Source organism: Prionailurus viverrinus, chromosome D3 (genome assembly GCF_022837055.1).
Source record: "Prionailurus viverrinus isolate Anna chromosome D3, UM_Priviv_1.0, whole genome shotgun sequence".
NCBI lineage: Eukaryota > Metazoa > Chordata > Mammalia > Carnivora > Felidae > Prionailurus > Prionailurus viverrinus.
The window spans coordinates 7,156,820-7,169,159 of NC_062572.1; the positions used below are offsets into that span (position 1 = coordinate 7,156,820).

Sequence of the window (12,340 nt, forward strand, 5' to 3'; positions counted from 1 at the left end):
CTGAGCTCCTCGTTGAAGGCTGGTCACCAAAAAGATCAAGCCACAATTAAAAGCTTGGAATTTTCAACCCTACCCGCCCTGATTCCTCTAGAGAGGGGAGAGAGATTGGAAATGGAGTTAATAATCTATCCTGTCCATATGATGAAGCCTCCATAAAAATCCCAGTTGAGGGGCGCCTGGGTGGCGCAGTCGGTTGAGCGTCCGACTTCAGCCAGGTCACGATCTCGCGGTCCGTGAGTTCGAGCCCCGCGTCGGGCTCTGGGCTGATGGCTCGGAGCCTGGAGCCTGTTTCCGATTCTGTGTCTCCCTCTCTCTCTGCCCCTCCCCCGTTCATGCTCTGTCTCTCTCTGTCCCAAAAATAAATAAAAACGTTGAAAAAAAAAATTAAAAAAAAAAATCCCAGTTGAATGGGATTTGGGGGCTTCTGGGCTGGCGAGCTTCCATGAACCAGGAGGGTGACACAGCCCAACTCCATGAGGACAGAACTTCCTGCACTTGGGACCCTTCCAGACCTCACCCTATATACCTCTTCATCTGGCTGCTCATCTATATCGTTTACCAAGTGCTTTCTTACATAATAAACTGGTAAACACACATACGTGTGTTTCCTGAGCTCCAGTGGCTGTTTCAGTATACGACAGAATCCGGAGAGAGGGTCATGGCAACCTCAAGTTGTCCCCAAGTCAGACAAAAATTGTGGGGAACCTGGGAACCTACAACTGGTGATTGGCATCTCCCTGGGGGGCAGTGAGCCTCTAACCAGTGGGGTCTGCACTTGAGTTGAATCGTAGGACACCCGGCTGGTGACACAGAACCTTGCTAGATGTGGAAACAAAATGGCACACGTCTGGCAGAGTGAAGGTGGCAGGAGTGTGGGAGTAAGGGAGGAACGCACGGCGGGGCCTATGTCTTTCGAATACACTACCACCCAGTTCCTCCTCCTGACACTTGCTAGGCAGACCCACAGGAATGTCCATAAAGTGAAATGTCATCTTGGAAAACACTGGAGGAGGGGGGCACGCAGGGCCCAAGAGCTCCAAATCAGTCCGGCAGGTGTATTCTCAAGTTTTTTAACCCACGTTTCCTGTTCGGTGGTGTCTCCTCCCAGCGAGGAGGGGAATAAACTGCAGAGAGGCACCTGGGGGGGGGGGTTGGCTGGCTGGGGGGGTGGCTAGGTCGGTTAAGCATCCGACTCTCGATTTTGGCTCAGGTCACGATATCACGGTTTGTGAGTTCGAGCCCCGTGTTGGACTCTGTGCTGACAGCGTGGAGCCTGCTTGGGATTCTCTCTCTTTCTCTCTCTCTCTCTCTCTCTCTCTCTCTCTCTCTGCCTCTCCCCTGCTGTCTCTCTCTCTCAAATGAATAAATAAACTTAAAAAAAAAAAAAAAAGAAGTAAACTCCAGAAGTCTGGGATCATGTGTTCGTTAGTTCATTTATTCAGGACTGACTTACCGAATGTCCCTGGGGGGTCAGGCATGGGGTTATGTTCTGGGCTTGCAAAGCTGAATCAGATCCAGTGTTTGTCCTCCTCGGGACAGAGGCTGCGGGAGACACACGAGTAAACCATTACAAGAATGTGTGGCCAGAAGCAGCACGAGGAAGACAGCCTAATCCAGACCGGAGAGCGAGATTCACAGAAGGCCTGGCAGTTGTAGGAAGTGTGATCGCCGCAAACCACATGTGGCTTTTCAACGGCAAATTAATTAAATAATATTGAAAATTCAGGTTCTACTAGCCCCGTTTCAATTCCTTCATAGTTACGTGAACCTCACGGAGCGTGTCCATCGTTGTGGTATCTTCTGTTGGAAGATGCTAGTCTAGGCTGAGGCTGACAAAGGAGGAGTTATCCAAGACTAAGAGGGAAGGAAGTATGTCCCCAGCAGTTCCTAGAAGACAGCCTTTGGGGGGTGCCTGGGGGGCTCAGTCAGTTAAGCATCTGACTCTTGCTTTCAGCTCAGGTAGTGATCTCAGGGTCCTGAGATCAGGCTCTGTGCTGGATGTGGAACCTGCTTGGGATTCTCTCTCTCTCTCTGTCCCTCCCCCCGCCCCCTCTCAAAATAAATAAACATTTGAAAAAAAAAAGACAGCTTTTGGATACTAGACAGAGTATGGGAGGTGCCCAGGTCACTTCCTACGGTGCCTTGTCAGCCATCGTGAACTCCCTGCTAAGGACAACAGGGAAGCTGCTGGAACATTCATCCAGATGAGTTGCGTCAACAGATTTGAGTTTTGGAAATGGATTGAAGGAGGAACAAGACAGGAGGAGATGAGATGGTCGTGTTCCTCCAGAACCTTGGATTAGTCAAAGTGATAGCAATAGGGTGGAGAGACATTTGGGGCATGTGGTTGACAGATTGGGGATTGTGGTGAGTGGAGAAGAGGGAACCAAGCTGATGGCTTGTGGCTAAATGGATGGTGCAAACTGTTCCCCTTGTCTGAGGTGGAATCTGAGGAAGAGGATAAGAAACTTTTTTTTTTTTTTTTTTTATTTCAACGTTTATTTATTTTTGGGACAGAGAGAGACAGAGCATGAACGGGGGAGGGGCAGAGAGAGAGGGAGACACAGAATCGGAAACAGGCTCCAGGCTCTGAGCCATCAGCCCAGAGCCTGACGCGGGGCTCGAACTCACGGACCACGAGATCGTGACCTGGCTGAAGTTGGACGCTCAACCGACTGCGCTACCCAGGCGCCCCAGAAACTTTTTTTTTTTCAGCGTTAGTACTTAAGAGAAGGGGCTTCAGTTATCTGGAGGCCCTCGTTCCTCAATAATACCTGCTCTGTGGCTTACCACAGAACACACTAGAAAGGACATGTGGGTTGGAGTCTGCAGGATACCTGGGGGCAAAAAACAGGAAGCTCTGTGACTCCAGAGCAGACAAGAGAAGGGGGTGGGCAACAAAAGCCCGTTGCTTCCCTTTTCTCTCTTTCAACTATTCCCCCCATCCCTCGCCATGCTGCCTACTCCAAAGTGGCTCCCCGCCCCTACTGAGTCCAAACGCCCACGGAAGACAGCCCCACTCAGCGTGGCCTGTTTTATCCTCATGGTTCTGTGACGTAGACTCCAGATTCCAAGCCCCTCAAACGCCTCTCCAGCCTTACTTCTTCCACACTCTTCGTTTGGTCTGGAATGTCTGTTCCTTCCATTTCTGTCCCCGAGAAATTTTAACAGCTCTCCTTCCCTCCCCTCATTCTCAAAACTCCGACGGACCAGTTGTATTTTTTTTCAAACACATATTAAAGTCGTAGCTACAAAGTCAAAATACAAATGAATATGACTCTGTATCATCCACAATAATCTCACATATCGTCTGTGCTGTGTCCACTACACCTTGAAAAATAGGCTTATTCAATGTGCTTTGTTAAGTTGTCATTTATGGACTCGTCTCATTTCCCCTACTAAACATTCAGCTCCAGACAGCGAATAATACCTTTCTTACCTGGGGGAAGCATCTAGCAAAAACACCTCAGAGGTTCATTGAATAGGCATTCTGACATCAATAAAGCCTCTGCTTTGCACCAGGCACTGTGATTAGTAGCCAGGAGCGAAAATACGGTCAGCAATAAAATTTGGTTTAAACTTTTTAAGGCTCTTTTTAAAATTTATTAAAATTTATTTTTTATTTTTAAAATTTTTTTCTTTGCCCTGTTTGTTTCTTCTCAAAGCAATTAATTTGTTACGTGTTTCCTTTAAGACTCTTTTTTCAAGAGCAGTTTTACATTCACAGCAAAATTGAGGGGAAGGTACAGAGACTTCCCATATACCCCAAGCCCCACATAGGCCCAGCCTCCCTTGTTATCAACAGCAGACTTTCAGAGAAATGGAAACCCTTATCTTCCTAATCCTCTGTCCCTTCCAGTGAATTCTGCAGTCAAAGAGAAAGAGAAGGTGATTTGGCAAGACAAACAATGTGAAAAAGAAAGGTAGGTGTTTGTCATTTGAGAAAAGGGAAGCACTCGTGTTTACAAGAACCTTGACAGCACCTGCTTACACAGATGAGGACCATTTTCCATTTGTTGAAAATTCCAGCCCGACCACATTAAGGTATTCACCAAGAACATGGATTTTGTCTCCAAGGGCCTCTTGGATGAGTGGGGCAGCTAAATTGGCATGTTTGATGGACACTTATTTATTAGAAGTTATGAGACAAGTGAGGTATGAGGAGAAAAAGTAGCAGAAGAACATTGGAAAGGTAGTCAGAGAACCATCCGTGAAGGGCCTTGTGTACCAATCTGAGGAATGTGACCTTGAGCCCAGAGCAGAGGTGCAAACTTAAAATCCCACAGATACCAGGCATGTGAATGAGTGAAGCTGCCCAGGTAATAGGGAGTGGTGAGGACTGGGGCAAAGTGGGAAAGTCTTACTCTGTCTCAGGGGAGCAGCTACTCTTGGCTCCAGCTGATTGTGACGATGTGGGACTATTGGCCCAGAGCAGCCAGGTCTTCCGGTTTTCCGAGACGCTCTGGAAATCCAGGTTTTTATAGGACAGTCCTAGCTTTTTAAAAAAAATTTAAAAAAAAAAAATTTTTTTTTAAATTTTTAAAAATGTTTTTATTTTACTTTTGAGAGAGAGAGAGAGAGAGAGAGAGAGAGAGAGCAGGGGAGGGGCAGAGAGATAGAGATAGAGGGAGACACAAAATCCTAAAAAGGCTCCAGGCTCTGAGCTATCAGCACAGAGCCCAGTACAGGGCTCGAACTCCCAAACTGCGAGATTGTGACCTGAGCCAAAGTCAGAGGCTTAACCGACTGAGCCACCCAGGTGCCCCAGTCCTAGCTCTTTAAAACATATGGCCCGGGGCGCCTGGGTGGCGCAGTCGGTTAAGCTTCCGACTTCAGCCAGGTCACGATCTCTCGGTCCGTGAGTTCGAGCCCCGCGTCGGGCTCTGGGCTGATGGCTCGGAACCTGGAGCCTGTTTCCGATTCTGTGTCTCCCTCTCTCTCTGCCCCTCCCCCGTTCATGCTCTGTCTCTCTCTGTCCCAAAAAATAAAATAAACGTTGAAAAAAAAAAATTAAAAAAAAAAATAAATAAAACATATGGCCCGTCGGAGCTGAGCATTAAGCCTGCTTAAGATTCTCTCTCTCTCTCTCTCTCTCTCTCTCTCCTCTGTCCCTCTCCCCTGCTTGCTCTCTCGCTTTCAAATTAAAAAAAAAAAAAAAAATCTAAAAAAACAAAGAAACAAACATGTGGCCCAAATCCAACTGGCTTTAGAACCAGATATAGCTCACGAGTCATATAGCGATCACCTTGGCAGCTTGAAGTGAGCAAATGAAGGTTAAGTTAAAAAGAAAAAAAAAAAAAAGGATGTGATCACATCTGTGCTTTAGAAAAATCACACTGTGGTACAGGGTGGGGGGCGGGGGATTACAGGGAATAGGTTAGAGGAAAGGAAACCACTCAGGAAAGTCTCTCAATATTTCCCCCAGGTGGGAGGTGACAGCGATCATGGTGGGGTTGGGGGGGGATGTCGTGGGACTGACCTGGATCCAGGGTTCAGTGGGAAGAGCTTCGCTTTAATCAGCATCTGGAAGAAGGCGTATATGCCTCCTTTCAATGCATTTCCCTCCCCTGCACCCCTTTCCTAAGCTGGGAGCTGAAAGGCACAGGGGCAGGTGGATCATCTAGAAGACCAAAGGGTAGGAAATTTTAGCAAAGACTCCAGTCTTGGGTGCAGTCTAATTTTACCCGTGATTATTTTAGAGATAGGCTCTCTGACCAACTGCCCGGCCCTCACTCCCCCCACCAACGGGCGCAGCCGACAGTTAAAATTAAAAGCATATCTATCATGGTTTTCGGCCAGCGGGGAAACTCCGAGCCAAATCCTCTTTTGCAAACGGCTGAGGGAGGAACTGACTCCCCGAGAGGCTGCTGCGTGGGGACAGGCACATGAGAGGTGGCTTCACGTCCATTGCGTGGTCCTGCTCATTGTGCAACAGGTCACTTGGGTCCAGGGAAGGATGCAAAGGGCAGGAGGTACGGACGGAGGGAAGGAAAGATGTCACGCTTCAGGGAGCTTTTCTAATGACAGTCGGCGAGTGCTGGTTTTAGAGCTTTTTTCCTCCCCTGACGCTTCTGACTTCTGCATGCCTTATTTTTGGGTGTGGGCACAGGAAATGGCTCTGAGGAGCTGCGGAGCAAGGCCTCCCCCTCTGGCACCGCCTGGGAGCGCCCCATGGGATGGGGGGCGGACGGGGCAGTCAGGCAAAGGTTAGGGGAGGAAAGCAAAGGCAGAGGCCCAGAACGGCTCCAGGAAATGTTTGTATTTCTCCACCGGGAGGGAGGACAAACAAGCTTTTCTCGTGCCTTCTGGGCGGCCCTGCACGCTCTCCAGCACAGGAGTCTGAAGAGCAGAGTGAGGCTGCAGAGAAAAATCACCGCGGGGCCGGGGCCGGGGTCGGGCCCGGCGCCGCAGCATGAATCCTTCTGGACCTGCCCACCGCTTCCCAGAAGTGACCGCCTGCGCCTCAAAGCCTCGCGGTGCCACCCGCTTCTCCCGGCCTGGGACAGCCGGAGAAGAACGGACCTCCCCGAGCCTCTCCTTTCCCGGCTGACATTCCTGGCCTCCTGGCGGCGGCCGCATCCACCCGCACCCGCAGTCCGCGTCCGCCCGCATCCCGGGGTGAAGAAGGTAGAAAACCAGCAGCCCGGTGAGTGGTAGCGTTCCCATCGGCACCTGTCTTTGTGGGAACTCCCGGGGCCGCCCAGCACGCAGAACCCCCGTCCTCCGTCCACCATGGACAACGGGTCGTGCTGCCTCATCGAGGGGGACCCCATCTCTCAGGTGATGCCCCCGTTGCTGATCGTGGCCTTCGTGCTTGGCGCCCTGGGCAACGGCGTCGCCCTGTGCGGTTTCTGCTTCTGCATGAAGACCTGGAAGCCGAGCACCATTTACCTTTTCAACCTGGCCGTGGCCGACTTCCTTCTCATGATCTGCCTGCCCTTCCGGACGGACTACTACTGGAGACAGAGGCAGTGGGCCTTTGAGGACATTCCCTGTCGGGTGGCCCTCTTCATGCTGGCCATGAACAGGGCCGGGAGCATCGTCTTCCTCACGGTGGTGGCGGTGGACAGGTACTTCAAGGTGGTCCACCCCCACCACCTGGTGAACGCCATCTCCAACCGGGCTGCCGCCGGCATCGTGTCCGCCCTTTGGACCGTGGTCATCCTGGGGACCCTCTACCTTTTGATGGAGAACCATCTGTGTGTGCACGAAGACACCATATCTTGCGAGAGCTTCATCATGGAGTCGGCCAACGGCTGGCACGACATCATGTTTCAGCTGGAGTTCTTCCTGCCCCTCGGTGTCATCCTGTTTTGCTCCTGCAAGATTATCTGGAGCCTGAAGCAGAGGCAGCAGCTGGCCAGGCAGACTCGGATGAAGAAGGCCATCCGGTTCATCACGGTGGTGGCGGTTGTGTTCGTCACGTGCTATCTGCCCAGCGTGTCGGCCAGGCTGTATTTCCTCTGGACGGTGCCCTCGAGTGCCTGTGACCCCTCCGTCCACGTAGCCCTGCACGTGACCCTCAGCTTCACCTACATGAACAGCATGCTGGACCCGCTGGTGTATTATTTTTCGAGTCCCTCGTTCCCCAAATTCTACACCAAGCTCAAAATGCGCAGTTTGAGACCTAAGAATCCGGGACGCTCCAAGACCCAGAGGTCAGAAGAGATGCCAGTTTCCAACCTGTGTCGCAAGAGTTGTGCCAGTGTGGCAAACAGCTTCCAGAGCCAATCCGACGTGCAGTGGGATCTCCAAATGTGTTGAATGGCAGTGAAACAGACAGACAGACAACGCCAAGGAGGACAGACAGACTGGCGACTTAGGATGGTTCATGCTAAGGGGTGAGAGTCTATTGAAAAGGCCACCCTTTCTTAACTGGATCCTCACTCTGTTGGAAATGAAATTCAGGTTACTATGCCTTTTTGGAAGGTTGTGGTTGACAAGTGAGTCACTTGCCTTTCTAGGCCCCGATTGCAATGACGGGACAATATGTGCGTGGAGAAGGGCACGTGTGTGTTAAAAAGGAGGGACGTTAATTAAGAAGAGCTCGACCCCTGTGTAGTTTTAATCGGCTGGGTGAACAGGCACCGATGTTTGAAGGAGTCACGTTCCCTGTCTGGGGGAGGTCGTGAACTTCATGACTTGGCAGTATTTCCTATCCTCTCTTAAGTCATCGTTTTAGAAACTAGAAACCTGAGTGAGTCAATACCTTTATTTCGGGCTGAGTGACATCTTTATGGGGACGTCCGGATCCTGAGGATTTTCATCTCCACAGGGTGCCTGGGTATGTTTCTGATTTCTCAGTAGCCCAAGAAGAAGGACAGCAAAACAGTCTGCTCTGACCTTCTTGAAGCTCCACATGTTTCCGCAAGTCTTTGCATTTCAAAGAAGATGCTGAGGGATAGGTTTGCCTCCCCTGATCTTTCCAGTGGGAGCTGAGTGCGTGAAAAAACTCGGTTGGCCTTTGGGATGGGCTGCGTGCATTGTGATCGCTTTTGACTGCTTGTTATGTGACTGTGAGTTGAAATCATTTATTCATTCCTTCTGCAAGTACTTACTGAATTCATATTTTGTGCGAGGCACTGTGCTACTATCTCTTTTACCTGGAGGGTCATTAGTCGATTCCTGTGTGACAGCAAAGTATTTTGGTGGGGTTGGGGGTGGGGAGCAAACAGAGAGGTTAATACCCTCACCCTCTCACTGAATATAGTTTCTAGACCTGTTCTGTGCAAACATCAATGTATTCCTCCTATTGCGGGATTCTGAACAAACACTGAAGGGTGGAAAGGGTGATGTCCCTTATGTACATGAATTTCCCACATATGTACCTGGAGCCCTCAAAACTAGATGGTTCTATGGAATGACTGTCCTTGCTCTGGATTAGGGGGAAAGATTCAAAGCCAACCTTAACTCTGCTCTCAAGCTACAAAGTGGTGAAAGTCATTCTTGCCTCTTTTATTTACACTTTCTCAAATGTTCAGGGTGCTCTCTGCACTAGATGACCTTTCCAGCTTTTCATTCTCTGGCCTCGAAACACTCCTATGGGCTGTCTTTATTATTTCCTTCTGCAGAGACACTACACAGCTCAGTGCCGAAAAGTAAGGGCTCTGGAAAGTCAGATGAACCTTAAATTGGAATCCTAGCTCAACCACTCACTAGATTTTATTAGCTGTTATATCCCCAGTGCTCAGGAGAGTGTCTGCAGATAGTAGGTGCTTAATAAATATTTGAATGAATAAGTGCCTGTGAAGCATTAAACAGTGTCTGGCAGGGAGTACTCAATATTGTGACTTACGACATTAACACATTTTACGCACCAAGATATTGAGGCGCAAAAGCAATTTCCCACGGGGTTCAGAACTCCTAAGTTGCTGTATTGTCACTACCTGAATTCCCGCCCCCGCCCTCCCCAGCTGCCTGGCAGAGGGTGGGTGGGTGGGGGGAGTGAAAACAGGATTCTTACCATCTTCAGAGAACCATACATCCTCCTGAAAGAAATCTGGGAATGCCCACACTTCTGCTTTCAATTCTATCCCTACTTAGAATTCTTTCCTGGACTGCCCCTTTGTTGCTTCCTCTCCATAAAAACGGTTCCAAAAGAAAGTCCGCATCCTGGGTGTGAGCCTATATTAGTTAAAAGACTCGTAAGACTTTACCCTCCCAGGAAAAAAGCCTAAAAAATCCAGTTCACGGTAGGCAGAGGTTCTCACTAAAAAACAGCAATAACAAACAAAAAGAAAGGAAAATGAAAAAACCCAAACACAGTCTAGACTCGGATTTTACTGCCCTTTTTAAATTCACAGAATGTGATGAAAAAGAAATCTTATCAGGTGTTCTTCAGAAATTGTGAGGAAGAGGAGTATAGCTTTGTTTGAGTAAACACAGGACCCTTTTGAGCTCCTCCATGAAGCTGGGGCCCTAAATTTTATAGATGTATTTATAAACATATACACAGGTTGACATGGAGTAGAACAGACAGATGGGCTCACGCATGGACCTAACTATACTCACCTTCCAGTGATGATACGGTAGGAGTGGGAAGGAGTTAATATTTTGTCCCTTGTAAAGATTCACTCATTCATTCACTCACTCACTCATTCATTCCCTTTCAAGGAACATTTTTTAGGCACTGGCTCCGGACGAGGCACAGTAGAAACACGAATGGAAAACACAGCCCCTGCCCCTGTGGGTTCTATTGTAGAATCCAGGGGAAAGAATCAAACAACCATTTGGGGGTAACCGTGTGAAAGTGGTAAGCACAGGGCCCTGCGGCAGAGCCCAGGGGCCTCCATCCTGGCCGTGGGGGTTGGAGAGGGCGTCTCAGAGAAAATGACTCTGAACTTAGCCCTGAAGGATGCAAAGGAGGCAGGCAGGTGACTCAGTGGGAAAAGGTATCCCAGCGAGAGGGGCATGGTGAGGAAGCAGCTTGTTAGGGAGCTTCGGAAAGGTCCACAGGACCGGAATGAAAGGTCCTGGGGGTTGGGGGGCGGGACTGCAGCCCCTTGGGAGAGATCAAGCCATGAGATCCACTGCGGAGAGAGAGAAAGAAGGTCTGTTCATAACTCTTCTTCTTCTTTTTTTTTTTTCTTAAGTTTATTTATTCATCTGAGAGAGAGAGAGAGAGAGAGAGAGAGAACGGGAGAGCACGAGCCGGGGAAGGGCAGAGAGAGAGAGAGGGAGAGAGAGAGAGAATCCCAAGCAGACTCCACAATGACAGCAAAAAGCCCCACATGGAGTTCGAATTCATTAACACGAACCGAGAGATCATGACCTGAGTGGAAACCAAGAGTCGGACGCTTAACCAACGGAGTCACCCAGGAGCCCCCATTCACAACTTTTCCTGATGGCATATTCTTGAATAGCCTCTCAGAGTCTTTTCTTTTTAAAAAAAAAAAAAATTAAAATCTCTGCAATTATTGAAAGTACGTATGTTTTTGTTCAAAATTCAAAACAAATATATCAAGTGAGAAATAAAAGTCTTCCTTCTGTTGTTCCCCTTAATCTCGTTTCCTAGAGGTGATGACTAATATTTGGGGTAAAAACACACTTGCCCACAAATAACAAATCTTGTTTTGTTTTGCTGAAGCATGATACACAAATAGATCTGCAAGTTATTTTTGTCATGAATAGCTTCCTACATCAGAACAGAGATCAATCTCACTTTTAACTCCATTTCATTGTATAAACAAACCACATAAGGATTATTTAACCAATGGCCTCTTAATGGACATTTAAGTGCTTTCCAATTTTCCCCTATTGCCACCATGCTATGGTAAATATTCTGAATGATGTATCTTTGGGCACATGTGCTAGAGTTTTCGGAAGAAGATTCTGAGACAGGGGAAGTATTGGATCAGAGGACAGGCATACTGGGTGAGACAATGCACATCGTGGCTCACAGCATAGACCCTAGAGCTGGACGACCTGGGTTCAGATCTTAACTCCTTCACTTACTAGCTGTGTGGCCTCGGACAAGTTACTTAACGTCTCAATGCTTTACTTTCCTTGCCCATTAGATAGGGATAAGGGTTGTACCTGCCCTGTAGGGTTGTTTTGAATACTGAGTTTGATGTATAATGCATGCAGAATAGTGCCTGACAGAAGAGCAAACACTCTGTCCGTTAGCTCTTGGCTATTATTATCTGGCATTAGCTCTTTTTATATGAGTTTTCATTATAATCTTGATAGATATCACCAGATTGCCCAACACAAAGTTGAACCAGATTGCATTCCCACCGACAAAGCCTTCCTCCACATTCTTGCCAACAGGCCTTTGTTTGTTTAATAAACATTTTTATCTTTGCTTGTTAAAAAAAAAAAAAGAGCCTTTTGTTTCCTAAGGAACACAAACAGGGGCGCCTAGCATGTGACTCTTCTTCTCAGGGTTGTGAGTTCCAGCCCCATGTTGGGTGCAGAGATTACTTAAAAGTAAAAATTAAAATATCTTAAGAAAAAGATGAAAGAGTAAGCATTTTAAAAATTTATTTATTTATTTAAAAATGTTTTAATGTTTATTTATTTTTGAGAGAGAGAGACAGAGCGCAAGCAGGGGAGGGGAGGGAGACACAGAATGTGAAGCAGGCTCCACGCTCTGAGCTGTCAGCACAGAGCCCAACACGGGGCTGGGACCCATGAACCATGAGATCATGACCTGAGCCGAAGCCGGACGCTTAACCAACTGAGCCACCCGGGTACCCCAAGCCTTTTTTTTTTAAAGATCTTTTATTATTAAAAAAAATTTTTTTTAATGTTTATTTATTTTTGAGAGACAGACAAAGCACTAGTGAGGGAGGGGCAGAGAGAGAGGGAGAGACCCAGAATCTGAAACAGGCTCCAGGCT

The 12,340-nt window shown here is 48.2% G+C and overlaps 1 protein-coding gene across 1 annotated transcript; it reads left to right on the forward strand.

The window, feature by feature from the left end:
* The first annotated feature begins 5,828 nt into the window (after nucleotides 1-5,828).
* HCAR1 (hydroxycarboxylic acid receptor 1) lies at nucleotides 5,829-11,001 on the forward strand. Its single transcript, XM_047828670.1, has 2 exons — nucleotides 5,829-8,516; nucleotides 10,114-11,001. The coding sequence occupies exon 1, from the start codon at nucleotides 6,733-6,735 to the stop codon at nucleotides 7,762-7,764; it is 1,032 nt and encodes a 343-aa protein (XP_047684626.1). The 5' UTR covers nucleotides 5,829-6,732; the 3' UTR covers nucleotides 7,765-8,516; nucleotides 10,114-11,001.
* Nucleotides 11,002-12,340: the final 1,339 nt, after the last annotated feature.